The sequence below is a fragment of the Notolabrus celidotus genome, chromosome 14 (genome assembly GCF_009762535.1).
Source record: "Notolabrus celidotus isolate fNotCel1 chromosome 14, fNotCel1.pri, whole genome shotgun sequence".
In the NCBI taxonomy this organism is placed as follows: Eukaryota; Metazoa; Chordata; class Actinopteri; order Labriformes; family Labridae; genus Notolabrus; species Notolabrus celidotus.
The window spans coordinates 26,167,802-26,188,144 of record NC_048285.1 but is presented as its reverse complement, the minus strand read 5'-3'; the positions used below and the strand labels follow the sequence as shown (position 1 = coordinate 26,188,144).

At 41.4% G+C, this 20,343-nt stretch overlaps 1 protein-coding gene across 1 annotated transcript in view; it reads right to left on the bottom strand.

The window, feature by feature from the left end:
- The window catches only part of nbeab (neurobeachin b), a 203,060-nt gene that overhangs the window by 91,143 nt on the left and 91,574 nt on the right, over nucleotides 1-20,343 (bottom strand). The window contains exons 20-33 of the mRNA XM_034701544.1: nucleotides 20,205-20,328; nucleotides 19,386-19,578; nucleotides 17,902-18,888; nucleotides 16,652-16,869; nucleotides 16,259-16,412; nucleotides 15,341-15,521; nucleotides 14,200-14,327; nucleotides 13,773-13,880; nucleotides 13,276-13,444; nucleotides 10,900-11,338; nucleotides 4,996-5,150; nucleotides 3,620-3,743; nucleotides 2,595-2,714; nucleotides 1,644-1,771 (exon numbers count right to left, since the gene is read on the bottom strand). Coding sequence (XP_034557435.1) covers nucleotides 1,644-1,771; nucleotides 2,595-2,714; nucleotides 3,620-3,743; nucleotides 4,996-5,150; nucleotides 10,900-11,338; nucleotides 13,276-13,444; nucleotides 13,773-13,880; nucleotides 14,200-14,327; nucleotides 15,341-15,521; nucleotides 16,259-16,412; nucleotides 16,652-16,869; nucleotides 17,902-18,888; nucleotides 19,386-19,578; nucleotides 20,205-20,328 — 3,228 coding nt within the window. The remainder of the gene's footprint in view (nucleotides 1-1,643; nucleotides 1,772-2,594; nucleotides 2,715-3,619; nucleotides 3,744-4,995; nucleotides 5,151-10,899; nucleotides 11,339-13,275; nucleotides 13,445-13,772; nucleotides 13,881-14,199; nucleotides 14,328-15,340; nucleotides 15,522-16,258; nucleotides 16,413-16,651; nucleotides 16,870-17,901; nucleotides 18,889-19,385; nucleotides 19,579-20,204; nucleotides 20,329-20,343) is intronic.

Sequence of the window (20,343 nt, the reverse complement as noted above, 5' to 3'; positions counted from 1 at the left end):
AGATGTTTGGGCTGGAATGGAAACACAAGAAGTCAATGTGACCTTTAATGTCCATTTAATGACTGTGGACAATGTCTTCATTCATAATTTCTCATGTAAATGTTAAATGATATCCAATAAATAAGATGAGTAAGCTTACTAAGATAGACTATTTCTAATTATATAACATATCAGTAATTAATATGCATTTCAAAAATTCTAATTTACTAATAAAAACAGGCTGAGTGGAGCTAACATACTTTTTATTTGATATCTTATAATAAAAAATGCAGTAATCTAATTACTTGCATATTTAAAGGTTACAGGCAGTGTAAACAGTATACAGATAAACTCTTGAAAGCAGGAATGTGTCAGACAACTTCTTTCAGGATCCGGTTTTAATAAAGTCACAGGAGTGCATTCCTTCAGCCTGCTGTCATTCTCTGCATCCACTTCTGAAACTAATATAGGTTTAGCTTACAGTTAAAAGAGAAAACTTTGGCAGAGAGAAAAAGGCAAAGATATCATTTCACTCAGAGCAAACTGCAAGTCAGGAGACTGCAGGCCACACTTATGCTCCACACTTTGCACGCACACCCACAGTCACACGCACAAGCATGTGTTGGTTGTGGTGGCAGTGTGTTCTTGTGAATATAAGCTAATAAAAGAGTATACACACACATGCAGGCAAACAGCCCCTGAGGTTAGGCAGAAGCAGCACTGTGAGCGACTGCCAACCTGAGGCCTGACGAAGGCACTGGAAGCCTTCACACAGCCACCAGGAAATAAGACCAGAGCCAAAAGTGGAGTGCAGTTGAAGGATCACACACTTCTGCAAACACGGTGCACAGCTGAGCCAGTCAGACTGCTGATTTAAATATATGCTACGTGACTGCCACGAAACAGTCCTAAAAAAAGGCTGTTACTGTAAAGACTTAAAAATAAAATACTTCTTTTTAGTACAAAGTCTGAGTTGGACGGTCAATGATTTCAGGTTTTACTTCCAGCACTTTATCATTTACACATCAACAAAACCATCTGAGACATTACTAAGCACTCTGTGATGACCCTACAGTTTATTTTGCATTCTTTCTCAGTGGATTTGGATTGGACTTTTCAGAAAATATGGAGTATAAACAAAGATAATGTTTGAGATTATCACACAAAAACAAAATGTCTGCCAAAAGCCACTTCCAAGGGTTTATTGTTAAATGAATAAACAACAACAATGGACCAAAAAACAAAAGAATTCTGTGCAGGCAACAGGGCGAGAGGCATTCTTAGTTTTGAAACTAAAAATACCAACAGCACGAGGCAAAGGCCACAATTTATTTCAACATTCATTTCATTGTGACATTTGTTGTGACTGTGAAACCCTGATGTTTAAAAATACCACATCGAGGAATAATCCTGGATATGTGGAATGAATCATGAAGGAGACAAAACACACAGACGTCACAAGATGAATGTAAGGGAAAGCTGATTTAATCAGACTGTGACAGACCCCTAGCTTGTGTGCAAAATAGTGACTTTGCTGTCAACACCTACCACTGCGTAGGCATCCATCAATGAGGCAGCCAGAGGACTACATACAATGACAGGGTGTTGGAAGCAGGACTCCACCCACAGCTTATGGAATAAAGTACAGATATTAACATCTTTACCTTCTATTAGCAGCTCCTGCCCATGGCTGCCCAGCAGGGTGCGTGACAGAAAAGGTGCAAAGTCTACAAAGGTCTCTCTCAGCAGGGGTGCCACCTTCTCCAAGGCCCTCTCCAGCTTTGTAGTAATGCTGTCAGAGAAAATATATCAAAACAGGATGACGATGGAAATTAGACACCTGGATTGGAATGCAAATGTAAAGGATGTAGAATCGTGCCCTTCCATTGAGGTAAACGCAGGAAGAGAGCAGTCAGAGTCTCACAGTTGACCCAGTGCACACAGCTAACAGCTGGAAGTGTTGAGCCAGACAAAGTCCTGGTGCACTCAGAAGGTAACCTAGACATATCAAAGGATGCAAACCAAACCACCTATCCATCACACTGTGGCTACTTTCACTGGAGATGTCAATAAGAGAAGAATATTTGTCTTTGAAAGCCATGTTAACATGCATTCTTTTTGCACTCAGAGTATTTCTCACCAGTTGTTAGCACTCTTTGCTGTGACATGTTACCAGGCTTGCACACAGGGATCATGGCTGCTCTACGCTGCAGAGAGAACTTCCTTATCTTCTCCACACTCACTACATGCTGCTACCTGACATTATCTAAGCACCTCAGAGAAACGGTGAACCGGAGTCATGCAGCCATACAACTCAAGACTGCATACAAGCAGAGATAGGACTCAAGCTGCAACGTATCATTGTGTTCCTCTGTGTACACAAACAGATACCAGGCAACATGAGGACAGGGGAGGCTTGTTTCCCAGCTAAAACGGGCAGAAAGCAGCAGGACTGAAAGAAACACAAAGAGAGGAGAGAAAAGGTCTGGGTTAGGATTTGTGTGAGTGTGTAGCGTGATCTGCCTTCCAGTACCCTGGGAAAACACAGCAGAGGGGTGACAGACTAGAATAAAAAGCAGGGTGCAAGCATAGTTGACTAACATAAATGTCCTTGCCTAAGACACTGGCCTGCACCTCTGGAGGCTGCCTGTAATCCTGTCTGAGGGGTAAAGGGGTTTAGCTTGGAAGGTGTCATTTCCTGGCGGGGTGGACACGGGTCCACTTCATGAGAGGCACTGAAATAGAGAGACAAATGAAAAAAAGTAAACATAAAGCATTGCATGCATCCTGAACTAAACACAAATCAAAATAATTTGATAAAAATACATAAATATTTTTGTAATTTCAGTAGTCTGTCCTGCAGCTTGAGTGTGTTTTCTTTCTTCTAAAATGTTAGCGAGACATCATCAGGCTCTGCAGTGAGATAGTACTATCATTGACTTCACAGTTACGCTAAGTGATGTCGGTTACTGCTGCCATGGCAACTGAATCTCTATTCTTCTAGCAGAACACATCGAGGCAAAGAGAGAGGGAGAGAGAGAGAGAGAGAGAGAGGGAGAGAGAGAGAGAGAGAGAGAAAGAGAGAGAGCGCATCAGAGAGAGAAAGAGTGAGAATAACAAAGACAGAGAGAGAGAGACACACACAGAGAGAAATAGAGTGAGACAGAGAAAGAAGATGGAGAGAGAGAAAGAGAAATGGAGAGAGAAGAACAGAGAGTCCAAAAAGACCTGGGCTTTCAGCAGTCAGTCAGAGAGCAGAACTAAGGACCTCTGTCACAAACTATCAGAGCAAGTAAGGAAGATGAGTCAAGGTCAAAAGAAGTGTTCCCTCTCAGACACACAAAAACAACCTAAAAAGAATCAGAGCAAACTTTGCTACTGTGTTCAGAAAAACACCTCAGTGTTTTTTTGTGATTTAAAAACAAATGTTTGGATAAAATGTGGATATTGTATTATCTATAAGTTCAAAGAAAGGCACAAAAATGTGAAATGAACTCAATCATTTTAAAGCTCAAAGTGTGTTTGAAAGAAAAGCTCCACTCACAACTGAGCAAGCTTTTCGTGTAAGTCACAAGATTCAAATAAAGCACATCAACAAACATAGAATAAGCATATGTGAACAAGAAGGGTCTTGTTGTACCTCATGTTTTCTACTGTGTCCTCAGGCATGGGGGCCACCGTCTGCACGGCCGGCAGGTTCTTACTGGTGGCTCCGTTGACTAAACTGGAGGAAGAGGAGGCAGAGGGGGCTGCGTCGTTGGCTCCTGCAGGTAGAAAAATTTAATATACATTAGTGATGTTACTGCAGCGAAATTCAGCTACAAACATGATAATGTTATACAATTACAATAAAATCTGTTAATTAATTTCCATTTGAGTAAAAACTGATTTGTTAAGTAATAAAAACACAGTCATTTACATAATGTTGTGAAGATTAACCAGACCGAAAAAACACTGCACAAACAAAGATTAGGAGGTTATGAACTCAGTCGTAATCTGGCTGACATTAGACTTCAGCAGTCTGCAAAAAATTGTTACCAAATCAAACACAAGAAAATATAGAAAGACCAACAAATCCTGCACCAAGTCTTTCAAAATCAATTTGTTCAAACCCAAATATTTATGACTATTTTACCAGGATAAAGATAGAAAACTATCAAACTTAACAAAACATCTGCCCTGAATTTTTAAATATTGACCTAAGTTTTGGTTTCAAGTGAAAATAAGGCTTTCATGACAACAGTAATTTAAAGGTGACGCAGCACACGCCCAGGTATAAAATCAAAAGTGCTTGTGAGAAGTTAAAACCAGAGTGTGTGAGATCATGGGGTTTGGGCGAGAGCCTGTGGCTTCAGCTGAAAGCACACTTTGACTTGGATACATTTCTCACATTCCGGCACAGGGGCTCAGAGAGGACACGGAGACTTTTCTTTTTAATGGTACACATTAAATAGGTGTTGGAGCTCCTAATGGTTCTTGGTGTTAAGTGGGTCCTTTCAGAGGCCCAGACTACAGGAGCCTTGAGGTGGAACCTGCTCGATACAGAAGAGGCAACATGACAGCGAGGGGACGGACAGAGGGTATAAAGTCGATCAGAAAGGTACGAATTACACAGCCAAGACATGAATCCATATTCTTCTCACTTTTTAAAAAATGGGTTTATTTTTTTAATTTAGAGATTTTAATAATGCAGTTTTATTTGCCTTTAGTATCAGGAAAGTAGTTCTATTTTGCAGTGGGCAAAGCTGCTGCACACAAGAAGGAAGGTAAAGAGGGCCATCTAGTGGACACAATGAGCCTCTGCATTGACATACAAGATCACATGATCCAGCAGAGGGAAAATTCTTTGTTCCTATTCTTAGATTAAAAAAGAAAGAAGAAAAAGATTATGCCAGAAAAATCTGATCAAATCAAACGCTCTCAAATAGCTCCAAAACATTTAGAAACAAGCCTCATTACCTGAATGTGGTACTTTTACTGTATTTGAAGAATTCAGTAACCTTGTGCATGACCTACCTGTGGTATTGATCATGCTTTTGGGGGTCGCAGAGGCAGCAGCAAAGATGTTGGGGGTGCTGCCAGCTGTCAGCCCTGCAGAGGTGCTGCTGCTTCCCACTGTGTGAAGTGCCAGGCTGCCAGGGGAGGTTTTCTTCACAGGCACCACCACACTCCTAAAGGAAACACATACACACACAACATGCCTCAGTCACAAAAAACATGTTAAAATATGTCCATAAACTGGGTGAAAGTGAAAGAGAAATTAAGTTAAATTAACAGCATAAGCCATAGGTAATGCAAATTAAAGTGAAGAGTGAAGAGTACAATCTTGAGGCTCTGGGTGTTGGCCCCCTGTTTTGCAAGCACCTTCCCTGCCCAAGCACCTTAAAGTAACACTCTGCCCCCAAAGGTTTCTTTGGTGACTCGAGGTAGTGGATCAATTTGTGATAACTTTATAGAATTATTCATTTGCCCTGACTTACGGCCTTGATAGAAGTTTTTTAAAAAGGCTGCTCGGAGAGAGCTTTGGGTGAAATACACATTTTTCAGTTTCGTCAGGTTATAGTTGAGTCCAGTAATTGAGAGCTTGGGATCTGTCCATAGGCCTGGGGTTTAGATCTAATAAGCCAGCAGTATGGCAGGCTGGTAAAAGAAAAAAAATCTATCATATCAATATGTCTGTGAAGTTTCTCTGTCATCCAGGTTATGCTAATTCAAAGCTTGATCTGTAAGGCATCTCTACCAGTCCAGTTGCCTTATGGATCAAGCTTTGAATCATATCAATACTGACTCTGTAGGAAGCTCCAGTATCACAGAGACTTTCTAACAACATTCCTTTGACAAAAAAACCCAACAAGGAACCAGTTCACTTTCCAATCCCCCTTTCATAATACCCTGACCATGGCAGAAAACTTAAATTCATTCACTAGAAGAAAAGAAGCAATCAGTATCGATCTCCGTTTCCTCCTGACTGCTTTCAGGCACTGCCAACATGAGCACACCCAGACGTTGGTCAGGACAGATGGGACATAAACATCCTGACCTGTAACTCCATCTTTCAGTATAACACATGCAACACAAACACTCAGACAAGCACATGAGAGGCTTAAGTAAATAAACCTCAGGGTAAGAGGCCAGCCAGCCACTACACTTTCCCTAACATCTGCCTTTGCCACTGCTGAACCTCTGCTTGAAAATCCAAGATCCCAATGAGAGGTTCTCCAGAAGCAACTGAGCAGATGTTATTGACTTGTATTCACAAGACTGCTATCTATTGGTTTAAATAATGCATTATACACTCAAGTACCTGGCTGAAAAATGAGCTCTACAAGTTGGTATTTTTTCCACCACTCCAACCTTATTATGTGTATGATGTATACAAGTGAATGGAATACTACTGCTAAAACTACTACTACTTATTCTGATAGTAATAATGATACAACTACACTTAACCACTTGACAAAAAGAAGATCAACCAAGAAACATAATTGAAGATCTCTTGAATAGGTGAGAAAAGTTTTTTGGTGTCACAACATGCCTTTATGACTCTTATTTACTCTGCTGATATATACTCTATCCTTTTTCAGCTCCTTGTTTGAGGCTGGGTCCCAGACTACACTCCTGTCTGCGCAGCTTCCAGGGTAACAAGGATGCATGAACCACTTCACCAGGATAAGGTGGTGATTTCTGGAGGCGTCCAAAACACTTGAAACATCAACTTGTTGGTATATGAGTGAGCTGTCATTCCAAATGCAAGTAATCTCTTACAGCTGAAAACCTGAGTCATATTCCAGATGCAATCATAAACTAAAAACATTATTACTGGAGTACAAGAAAAAAAAAAATGCTTATCACAGAAGAATGACATGCAGTTACATCAAACTGAAAATTTGAACAGGGTGAGGTTTTTGTAACCCCTGACGGTGAGAGCATCTAAATTATATAAACAGATGAGACAGATGTTGAAATATAATAATTATGATATGCATTATTGTCAGGCAGTCTGAAAATGTTCTTGCAACACAGCAGCTCCATTTATAACAGAGAAGACAAGATGCAATGATACACACAATTATAAACAGCATTTCAAACACCAAACAGCACGTTCAGGGACCTTCAATAGACTAGATCTGGGACTCAGCTCCATATTTAATTTCAGAATTGACTGGTGCATAAGAGAGCGCTTCAGTCCCATCTTATTGAAACATGGGACCCTGTATCTCAGGTTTGATGGTAACAGTTTATATTCACTGTTTAGAGCATGGTTACAGATGATTAGCATGTTTTTATTGAAAGCTGATTCATAGTCTCTAATGTGGCTGACCTACAATCTGTAAACATATTTTCATCTGGTGGAGCAGTTCAGACTTTAAAGTGTTGGTCAGACACATGTACGACATCATGTTACAATACTGTCAGACTTTGAGAATCACAGAAATAAAGAACAAATCTGTCTACTTGCCCTAAAAGATCTCAGTCAGCGGAGGACATAAATTCAAAGGGACAACAAATTCCAGGACAACAAATGGTCGATCATTACACTCAAGTATTTTTAAGAAGAAGCTCGATTTTTTCATTATGAACAACAATAGGAGCTTTATAAGAGTCAGATAGTAAACCAAGAGCATAATCTCCAGAGCCTTATCATCCCTCCACTCAACTCCATATGCATCAGCTGAGAATCATAGTTCTTGAAGTTGTGCCAATGCAAAAAATGATTAAATAATAAGACTACCAGGTTATAATAGAAGGCAGCATGATCACTAGAGGAAGTTAGTAAGTAAGTTCAACCTGGTAACTAAAATTTTAAACGAGCAAAACTGAACTAATGAAACTAAAAAGCTGACAAAGGTTTAGAGCAGTGGCCTCCCTTTTATTTGCACATGCTACAGTAGAAAACATCACATGTTGTGAGATAGAAAGGCCCAGAGCTCATGAATAAAACATGTAAAGGAAAGCTTCTGGAGGCCTGAGATGAAAGATACACTTGTGACCCCGTGTAACAGTGCATGAAAGCACAGACACACAACCCAGTCCACCAGACCTGTGTTTGCAATCTGATTGGCTGAGGATTAGAGATGATGCAGTGAACTTGGCCCTGCAAGAGCTCCCTGACAAGAAAGAGGGAACGCTTGTCCTTATCAGGTCTGCAGTTGGCCTTTGGGTTTGTGAGGGTGCCAGATAATGTCCTGTCCAATCTCCGGCCGTTACTCTGGGTGACACAGGCCAGGCCTCTGCTCTGTCACAAGCTAAGCCTGCTGTCATCTAGAGCAAATCCCTATCCTCCCTCGACAAAACAACACAGACTTTCACTGTTTTATGTTGCTTTAATATCCACAGTCCATCTCATAGATTAAGTAAAACTTCCTGCACTGTAAGGAAATAAGCATAACTTGGCCTTCATGTAATACAGCTTTTTCGGGAGGGAGGTTAGGTTAGGTTAGGCTATCTCTACTTTCAAAACGACAACATGGTCTCTCTGTCCATGTATTGATAAAATATTAAATATATGTTACATTATACAACACAAACATAGAGCTTGTTAATGTAGTAACTAAGTAGATGGAGAAAGTGTCAGAGAAAGCATGAAAGCTAACCAAATAGTATCATCTCTTGAGATACAGCTGTGCTCACTGATAGAAAGCATCACTTATTTAGAAGATGTGCTCTCCTCTGTGGAATCTCTGACAGGCATCAGAACATCGCTAGTGTGATCTGATGGTCATGAGATTAATCTTGCTTTCCAAACATTCTCCTCTGCTTGTATCTCCCAGAAGAAGACTGTCTATTCCTGCACAGCCAGTATAGCTGGGGCCTTACGTTACATCTACAGGATGCAGATAAAACATGAACCTCTTTTAATGAATAATTCATTCTCTGAGTGCTCATGAATCATGAATAGATTATCTAGCACATATCTTATTAATAGGATTGTCTTAATTGAGTTGCAGAGAATAAAACAAGGATTAATCTTGGAATTAATATTAATGAGGTCTGCGGCTCTGGAAGATGACTGCAGTGTGAAAGTGTAACCAGAGAAGTGCTCCCTTTATAATTCCAACATATTGTATAGAATTAAATTATTAATTAAGTGCTTTATGCAGAGATACAAGAAAAGATACATATGCATATTTAATGTAAACCTATAACCATCGCTCTAAAATGGGAGAGAAACACATCCTAAACATATAACAAAGAGCTAATCCTAAAACATTTTGGGGACAAGAGGAAAAAAAGGCAAGAAGGGAACAAAGGGAAGATACGGTATTGTTTTCCTGTCTTACAGAAGTCTGGATGTTACACAATCCAAGCCCCTCGTCCATGAAGGTCTCTAGCAGAGGGGCAACTGTGATGAGGGTTCCTGTGCACTCCACTTGAAGCCATTTTTTCCTCTCCTTTCTCTTTTTTGATGTTGTCACTCCTAATCTATTCCCACCCTGACAGACAAATGAAAGGCCTGTCCATGTCTGGCAGCTCATTTCGCTGGCAGGCGGCAAACAATTAGACACAGCAAATACAGGCAGGAGGGGGAGTGACATGAAAAGCATGAGACAAAGTTGTATATGTGGGCAGGAGGGTTTGTGTGAAAGCATTTCAAAAATAATACACTTTGCTGTGGCGACTCATTTCAGGCTGCCAGTTCCCATTACGGCTGTGAGCTCTGAGGGCGACAGGGCTGGCCACGGTGTGGCGTGAGGCCGCTTCTGTTTAATCTGTCATCAACACCCTGGAGACCCCCACCCTCTCAGCTGTCCTCTCTCCACACACTCCTTCATCTCCTCTCCTATTCATCAGGCTCACCTCAGCCTGTGTCGGCAGCAGCAGTATGCATTAAAAAAGAAGGGAGGCCTCATTGTTCCTCATGCCTCAGTGTGTCCTCTACTGTCGCTCCAAGTCCTGGCAGTGATTACGCAGACACACGTAAACTCTTCCAAATCAGTGGTGTCCAGAGGATATGAGGAGATTTTGTTTGTGCTAAACCACCTCAAATTACTTTCAGAAAAATAATGATTTTCAAAACTTTCCCAACCAAAGGAGACAGGGATCAGGGGGGAGCTGAGGCTTGAAATCCCTGCAGGAGCAGGTTTGTAAACTCACAAATCCAGAAAGATTACTGTGTGGTTTTATCTAATCCAGGAATGTAAATAAACCACAGCAGCGCCACACTGCTTCTGAGACCTTTCCAAACAGAGGAATTCCTTGCCATGGGGGACGAGTACAATACAAGTGGCTTGAAAAGAATAATGTTTTGCATGCTGCTTAAAAACCATTAGTGGCACACTGGATAACAAGGATAAACCCGGAGCACACATATCAGCATTTTACGGTCACTTGATTGAAAACAGACACATACAAACATAAGTAACCATTATGGATTTCCCAGTTCAACAGCTTTCCTAAGAAAACAATGCAATCAAACATTCGATGTCATTTTTTGTTGTCTTGTTTTGGATTATTGTTATTATCTGGAGATTTTTTAGGTTTCTGCAGCATACTTTAACTACACCAGAATACTGCACACCTTATATTTGCTTCAATTTCAAACGTGGGGTTTATGTACAGCATACTTTATAGTTCTAAGGATGTTGTCCTTCCTTTCCAGGGAATAGGTTGCTTGCATACACATCTAAAAGGTATTACTACCTAGTAGAAGAATCTCTGTATTTGATCATAGCTAACGTGAAGTTACGTATATTATAACTGTGTAATAACACAAGAAAGTATGTCAAGATTTTCATGATGAAAAGACAAAATCAGAATTCAGTAAATGCTCTGGATGATTTCAAAAAGAACCCTGAGAGTTTCTCCAAGGGTTGAAATTAATAAGTTGATTAAGTACTCATGATTTAAAAATGTGTAGTATATGAATCCATCACATTGATTCTCTTAACAACCAGCTATCTACTGATGTCACTTCCTCACCTGTCAAAAGAGTGAAACTGCATAGGCAGCATGGCGTGGGCCTGGGCCTTGGCAGTTTGGTCTGGGTAGGACAATGGCTCCAGTCCGGCCTCCATGCCCTCCACTGGAGCTGCCACCAGGCTCTTCAGGATATCCTTCACATTGATGCCCCTCTTGGGCTGGCTGATGCTGATGATTGAGGAGGTTGATTTGAGTGACTCCACACTCGGTGAGTCAATCAGACGCTCCTGGGACTTCTTCATCTCTGAGGACAGCGTTGATATGAGCTCACTCATGGCATCCGGGCCTCCCACGCTATGGTCCAGGTCAGACCCGTTAAGGATGCTGGCTACATGCTCATCTCCGATTCCAGAGTCTGTGTGGGGCAGGGAGCTTTCCATGTTGTGGTTCTCAAATGGCACACGATGATCCCTACTGCTGTTAAATACCAGGGGTGTTTCTGTAAAACACACACACACATGTTCACACACAGTCAATGAAGAGAAGAGGTATAGTCTACAGTTAGACAAATATGTGTACAACACTCAAAGCATAACATGACAAAGCAATAACCGACAAATCTGATTTAATTCTTTACAAATATTAATTTTAATCTTCCATTTTAATTATAACTTCTTGGCAATTATTTATAGTCTAAGAAAGATTGAGAAGAGTAAATCAGCTCATTGGGTCCAATCTGACTTCTTCATATGTTTGTTAATAGACATCCAAAAACACATTTTCATGTTAATATTAAACAAACTTTAAAATCAGAGAAGTTAATAACGTCTTATGAAATGCATATATTAGAATATATTGTGCTGGATAAATTAGCTTTTCATAATAAGTTATCTCTTCCTGTTATTGATTCACATAACACACATATTTACCATATTTAGCCTTTCATTACACCTTCTAAATTAACATAATGTTAAGCAAAGTAAGCAATGGGGATATAAATCTCAGTCATTTAGTGCCAAACCTGATGAATAAAATTGCATTCCAGCGCTCACTTTACATTCATACTCAAAGAGTAAATTTAGCTTGTGAAGAATGAGCCATGTGGCAGCACAGCTTCTTAGATCTCTCTCCAGAAGCTCTGTTCCTCTGGTGAGATTATCTCTCTGTTATTCTCCCTCTATGCTAATAAAACATGAATCCCTTTCTTCAGCTTCCTCATGCCCAAAGCCTCAGGAGGGAAATCTATTTAACTGATTAGAAACAGTGACAGGAGTCAGACTGCTGCTCTATTATTCTGGTACATGGTATATTATACACTGAGGTAGATTGAACGGTATATTACATTTCATATTTTACATTATATTGTGTATTTTCTTTATGCAAATACATGCACCAGAACTCTGCTTCTTCACACACTGAAAATGCTTTGTGTATTGACTGTGATCAAACGCACATTTTTTCCCCAAATCAGCAGAGGTGCCTCTCTGATCCGATTTTGTTTCATCCTGGCCTTCTGTTTACCTATATGCAAGGCCGGCTAGTTATTAATATTCATCACATGCCCCCTAACGAGGTCAGCAGGGCCTGATTTAGCCAGCAACTAGTCTGGCTTCCTGGTCTATCAGACAATCGCCTGCCACATGCCGTCTGGAAAAATCCCCTACTTTCTGGTGAAATTTATGAAGGCGGCAGTGTGCCTTTCTCCTCCTAGCAACCTCTATGATCCCATTCTCCTCTGGTGGATTGCTTGCCTAATGGGCACTGACAGATGGGGCTGAAAATAGCAAGGCTGGCTCCACTGCCCCAAAAACCCACAGTAGTTGGTCAGCATGCTGCTGCTTTCCCATCTTTCAACTTCTCACTGCTCATCTCCTCTCTCTTTGTTCTCTGTGTGTCCCGAGTCATTCAAATAGCACTTCCATATTTCCTTTGGCCTTTTTCCTCTTGTTCCTTTTATTCCCTTCACCTTTTGTCTGAATGGAAGTTGATAAAGTATGCTCGCTCGTGCATCTCCGGAAAGCAAGTTGGCACTGCAGCAGACATTTCGTTAAACCTTTGTAGGCAGCCGCTGATTTCCTTTCAAGTGACTTAATGCATGATTTATGACTTCGAGCACAAACTACCTTTCATTTCAGAGAGAAGGATGATGCCTATTCAAGTTTATAACTACCATCTCCAGCCCTAGTCCCCATTTGCTTCCACATTTAAATTCTGCGTGGTGCAATTAGCAGAGCTCATAAATAAATCATATGTGAGTCAGTGGAGAGCAGGCAGGGTATCCCTGATATTTTTCTGAATGAGCTCTCGTCTGAGCCGGCAGCAGTGTATCACAAAGGAGCAGGGACACTTACACATTCAATTTTATATGACACAGTCACCACAAGTTTGATTAAAGGACGAAAGGGTGGAAGAAAGGTAGGGCAAGGCTATCAACACCTGTGCTGGTTGGTGAGTTGATTTCCGGACGCATGCCGCGACCTGATTGGTTGGTTATCCTTGCAGTCTCTCGCTGAGGCTCCAGGATGTCACGGTACTTAGAGACCATTAGGACGGAGATAAAGTATACCACAGCTAAGGCCAGGAACTGAGCCTGCTTGCTGTCATCCTGTGGAGGGAAATCACAACACAGTTATGGCACTCTCTATTCGGCTGATTTTATACAGCATCATCTTTTGTGGCTTTAAATTGTTCTCCTCAGGCAAAATACACAAAATGCTGCAATTATTATCATACATATTTCTGAAACATGCTCTGAAATGTTCTCCTTTAAAATATGTTCGTCCAAATCATGTGGGTTGGGGCTCAAAACACGCACAGCAGTTGACACTTGACCTTTGGTGTTTTGCCTGTTAACTGAAGGATGTCACATAACACACACTGCATCCTCTCTACCTGCAGCCAAATCTTAGGGACAAATGTATGCATGGACTCACCACATCACGAAACACCACAGCACGCAGTCGGTTGATGTCCACATCCTGCAGAAGGCGATCAGGGTCCTTGATGGGAGACAGGTTACTAGGGACAGTCTCTATGGCTGTCTAAAGCAGAGAGATAACACAATATGACATGCTACTCTACTCAGCAGAAGCCCAAGTAACCAGCAATTACTTTTTCTCTTTACATAATTTGAGGCCCTGGCAAACCGCTAAATTGCAAATGAAAAATATCATCTGACACTTTTTGATTAAAAAAGGGTGCTGATTGGGCACTGAAGGGGAATCAAGTCTCAAAAGGAGAGCTGATTAGGTGTCACCCCTCAGGTTACATTATACAATCTATGCCTAAAGTAAAATGCATTGTGTAGATGAAATGCTAAACAAGGGGCACAGTCACCAAAGTTATGACATCACATCCTACCTTGCTGGCAGTCGCAGCATTTAGCAGGATTTCCTGAGTCTTGTTGTTGTTGAGCATGGAGGACTTATTTCCCCTGTCCCTGTGTCTCTGCCTGCACTCCAGGCAGCTCCTAACAGCCACACAACACACTGCATACACACACACACACACACACACACACACACACACACACACACACACACGCGCACACACAAAAACCCCAAAAAACAGGCTCTCATTTCAGAGTTAAATGGAAATTAAATGTCTATAACATGCATGGCGTCCTTTAAACTAATCAGTTCTCTCTGATGACTATTTGTTCCAGGCGGCCGGGACACAGAGCGGGAGTAAAATCAGCAGCCAGACCGATTTCACACTGAGCTTGTGATGAGAAATTGCAAGTTTGCAACAGGGACACTGTGAAGTCTGAAGGCTATTTTCCATCCCCCTGAGCACAACTTGGAGTCAACAATCTAGCAAACACAGGCTTGTACACACATACAGAGCCAGAGGCGCTAACAGATATAGACACTGACACATCCTCACAGTTACACACAAAATAAGACACAATCACTCTTTTTCTTTGCTTGCTATATGTACCAACTGTTTTTAACAAAGACATTAAAGTTCTCAATAAAAGTTGTTGCATTAATATTTACATTGAAATGGTTCTGATCTCAGGAGTTATCTGCTTTGCATTCAAATATTATTCATCAAATCTCTATTTTGTACACAGACACATTCAAACACACACAAGGGCAAAGAGGACATAAAGGAGTCCTATGAGACACACCAATGACAGACACAAAAGGCTACCATTTGCAAAGAGTGCATGACTGAACTGCAAATGATTCCCTCTCTTGTTATGAATTCCAAAATGATGATCCTTTTCTTTTTCTCTGCTTATAACTGCAGCAAAACCCTGCACATTTTCCAATTTAGTAAACAATTAGGAGAAGACTCTCAAATTAATTAGCTTAGCTGATCAAACAGAGGATTTTCAGGGATTAGAAGAATTATTAGACTGTGTGAGGGGAATACTGTCATGGCATTTTCCAGCTCATCAATTTTCCAGCAACTCCAAGAACCCCGCGTAAAGATACTGTAATTGTTTCTCCTCCCCGCTGCACTCACTGACATTCAAACATGACATTCAACTTACCAAGTCGGAGGCACTGACGCATCAGGCCACCTGAGGACATGTTCTTCTCCGCCTCAATCTCACTGAAGTTGAGCGAGCTGGAGAACACTAACACATCCACCATGACCATGAGACGAGACAGGAAGGTAATGGCCGTTTCTGAGGACATGCCCTGAGTGGCCTCAATGTTGTCCAACTCCGTCTTGCACAAAATGCAAAAGACACAAGTCAAATAAAACTTTGTATGTATGGTGTAATCTGTGTTCACTTTAAACTCTAATGATAGTAACATAAAGTTACACTGACATACACATACAATAGAAAATAGAGGGAAGGTGATAACCAATATTAGAAGACAGTGTGTATCGCTGCTGAATGAAGCAGACATGACATCAGCCAGCTTTTAACTTCCACATTAGGTGATATTTCATCAAACTGTTTTTTGAGTCAAGTCAAACAGAGACTTTTCTATCAGCTCTCTTTTCTTTGTCTTGAAATGTGAAGAGGCTTAAAAGGTAGATCATTTAGAAGGATCTGTACTGTTACTTTATGAGTGTAGCGCTCAAATTGGTTGTGCATCTGTGGCAAAATTTAGACTGCATGAATAATGACCTTCTTACTGTAGATATGCACAGAAAAAGAAATTAATTAAAATCAATTTCAGCGCCAGACTTCAAAATAAATCTGATCATCACAGGAGATTGATAAAAGGCAATTTGAAAGACACAGAGGGGGGTTAATTACAAACATATGAAATTGTACCCAGTTAATATAGTCAGCATTAATTGTAGCAGAGTGAAGCTGAGCACATAAAGTCTAATTTCCCACAGGACACACTGTTATGTAGTAAACAACAAACAACCACAGGCCAAGCAGTGACAGCAAACCACCACTAGATGGCGTTATTACCTCACGGTGAAGACAGTGAGGATCACTTACAGAAGGAGAGGTGGCTGCAGAGAGAAGCGGTAAGATCCCTCCACAAGCAATAATGATGTTGTCCACCATTTGTGAGATAAGGTGGATGGTGTTGTGGACAAAAATGATGTTCTCATTACTGTTCACAAAGTCCATGACAGATTTGGTGGAGTGGCTGCAGGGAGGAGGCAAAAACATCTGAATGATTACAGGCACAAGATTTCTTCATATTATGAAAATTCCCTGTTTTATTCATGAGTTTGAATTTAAAATGCACTATTAAGCTGTAAATTATTTACTTTTCTGTCTTAAAACAGTCATAAAATGAAGTGATAGCTCTGATATTAAAAGGTAATCTGATTAATATCACATAACTGTGTTCCCCCGTGTAAGAATATAAACCACACCACACACCTCCTCCAGACGTGGACATCACTCTCCAGAGCAAACAGCAGGTCAGTGAGCAGTCTCTGGTGCATGGCTGACCATTTGAACTCTGGGATGCGAAACATGGTGGTGCGTGGGCCGGGGCTAAACTGATGTCGCTGATCCTCTGTTAGGGGTGTTCCCCTGAAGCCCAAGTCCACACGTATGTCCCTCTCTGTCTGAGTGGCTGGGCGGCCATGCTGACTCTGATAGAAGACCAATTAATCAGTAAAACCTTCATCATCAGATCTTTTTTTACAGACTGAATTCAAATCCTTTTATTCTGCCAAAATCAATAGTGCACCCCTAACGAGATATATAATGCAACTGTTGTCTTATTCCGTATAAATGATGAATTGCAAGATTAAAGTGAGTCCTTAAATAACCTCTTCTGCCTGTGGGTAAAGAAAATACAACAAGCTCAATGCAACCTCCAAACATAAGATGAATGAGTCAGCAAGGTGTAAAAAAAAAAAGCCTGTTTGGGAGGCGGTAGCAATGAATTGAACATGAGCAATTATGCAACAGCAGTGAAAGGTTTAAAATTAAAACCTGCCTCCCACCAGCTCGCTATCAGTGACCCAGTCTAGGCAAAAGAGCCCGACCTCTGAGAAAGAGCACAGCTCATGTGAGAGGAAGGGAGCAATGAACAAATCCCAGGCGGTCGCTATAGAGTAACACTTTGTCTATTTCTGCCCTCCTGTTGGCTCATTCCTCTATTCCAGCAGCCCACTTTTCTGAGTCTCGGAGGGATGTTGCCCAATGTGCACCAGGCCATCCTGTCCCCATTACATGCAGGGTTGGGACAGAGAATGATCCCTGTGGGTCTGTTAATATAGAAATGTTCACCAAAGGCCAACACATCCTGACAGTGGCAAATGGTCTCCCTCCCTGCTTTCTACTCTTTGACCCTGAGGCTGCTGTGTTTCAACAGTTATTCTCATCTACTGCTGCCTTCCCTCTAGCTAAGCTTTCCTGTTGACTGAAGCTAGTCAAATCTGAGTACTTGTAATTTCTTTGATAAGAAGGGAGTCAAGTCAAATGTATTCTTACAGCACATTTAGAAACACTAAAGAAGTTGATCACAGTGCTATGAGGACATATGCAACTGTGTAGATAATCATGATAAGAGGCCCAACCATGATCCAAAATGTAAAAATGGTATAAGTCATGTATATGTCGAATGCTTAAGGATAACTCAGTTTGCATGAGCTAATAACATTCAGCTTCAGACCAACCTGTGTGCTGGCTGTCGTCTGAATCCTCCTCATCTCCTTGTCTTTGCTGTCATCTGATCTCTCCGTGTCAGAGTTGTTGCCTGTTGAATCTGCTGCACTGCTGGTCCTAACAGTTGAGGGGTCTCCTTCAGATGCTGCTGCAGCTGTGACCTCATTGAGCTCTGGGCTTTTAAAGGAGGCCTCTGTCTCAGCCACAGAGCTGATGCCCTCCAGGCCCGCCTGTAGTTCAAACTCATCCTTCTCCAGGATGCAAGGTAATGTCCCGAGCTCAGAGCCGCTTGTCATGTGAGCAAGCAGGCCCAGATCATCACTGCTGTTAGTGTGAACTGGAGGATCTGGGCTGGGCAGGACCAAAGGCTCATCTGGACTGAGATCAGGCAGCAGCTTGTCCTCCAAGCTGCCTGACACCTTGCTAAACAGGAAGCTGTTGCTGTTAGAAATGCTGTCTTTGTCATCATCCAGAGTAATGAGAGGTGGTGCATTTTGGTTATCCATGCCTTTTGGCAGCAACACACTGTTGACATTACTGTTGAGGTTTTTCACTGCAGCGCAATAGACGTTATCCAACAGAGAATCCACCTCCATCAGTGCTCCATTCTGAGATACCCCAAAAGTTTCAGAGGACAAATCCATATCGTCGATCTTAACTTCTGTAGCATCCACCTTTTCAGCCTTGATGTCTACCAGAAGATCTTGAACATCAACTCTGACTCCATCTATTGTAGCGTCCATACCACCTTCAGACCCCTTGACATCAGCCAGCAGGTTGCGTGGGTCTGCACTCTCGTAGTCTTTTTCACTCTCTGGTGTTCGGGAGTTGTCGTCCATTTCTCTGATCTCAACCGCTTCTTTTATGGTGGACTGAGCAGACAGACCAGAGATGGTGCTGACAAAACCCTTCTTCCCTTTCTTGATATTCTCCTCCTCCTGACGCTGGTACTCTTCATACATCTTAGCCAAGTACTCTTTGTGAGCCTCGTATGTCACCTTTAAAAAATGGGCACAAGGGGGGGAAATGTTAGCAATGAATTGAGGTGTAAATGTGGGAGTCTGTTTAGTAGACACCCAATTGCAAACAGCAGGTTGATTATCCTTTGTTTTGTAGGCACACTACAAGAAAAATGCTAGAAAAAGAATTGTTCATGGCCTCTAGGTCTCAAAAAAGGAGCCAATGCTCAAATGTATTGTACCTGTATTCTTAATTATGGCCAGTAGGGGGCAACTCCTCTTTAAGGTAGTAATCTTAAGTATAATTCTATGATTAAATTACCCTACAGCACACAATTTTATGGTGTCAATCACTAGTTCAGGTTTTTGTGTTGTTCATTTTGCAAATTACGGTCCTAGTTGAGATCCACAAGTCAATATATCGCCTACAACACAGCAACAGACAAATGACCAAACTTCAAGCTTCAGTATGGGAGTTCATAAACCAGTGGGTTACACCACAGCTGAAACATCCACAGTCTATGCACAGGACTCACCTTAGAGTGGGCTATAGAGAGTGTGTCCACCCACACGCGCCACCCTCCCCACTCAAACTTGATGGCATGGTAGAGCAGAATACGGAAAATGTTGTAGACCATCTCCGAGATCTTCTGCTCCTCTGAGTTTTTGGGATTGATGTAGCCCAGAGAAAACATCCAGTCCTGCCATACAGAGCACTGAAGCAGACACCTGCAATACACACATCACCACACCATCAACAAATGAAATCAACCCAATGTTTGTCGTTTGGTATGTTTTAGCTAACTTATACCTTTAACTTTAAATTAAGAGCATTCCGGTTATATTTTGCATTAAATTATTAGAGTAAAAACAGGTTATTAAAATCCTTTTTGTACATTTGTTTGTCTGTTTATTTGGCAGCAGTATCTCACAAAAAAAAAAGACAGTCAACATCAAAAATGGGCGGCGAGTGAAAACCAATTAAGGGGTTTTGTTTTTGAGTACGACAGCTTGACTCGACATGGAACTTTCTGCCTATTAATTTTGGGTTAATCATGTTGTTGCTACAGGTCAGTGGTTTCTTAAGATTTAATTGCAATATGGCTTTAAACTAACGGGCATGTAACAGAAGGAGAGATTGGCAGTGAGCGTGTAAAAGAGAGGGAGAATGCTGAAATAAGCTTCTATCAAAACTGGAGCAGGCGCATCTGCAGGAGAACATGTGCACATGTAAGGATGATTTAGCAGCATATTAAACAAGATGTGAGAGGGACAGTGTGCATTTTCTCTGTTTCTTTGATGCATTAAACAGCATGATAATTAAAGGAGCAGGTAAAGAAAAAAGTTGTGCTCACCGTCTGTTCTCTCGGCTGTTGCTGAAAAGTTTGATCATGTCTGAGAGGAAGAGCCGCCGAACCTCCATCAGCTCAGTGCTGGGGGTTGAACTCTTCAATAAGGTAGCTACCACTTTAAGAATCACTGAAGTCACAGACA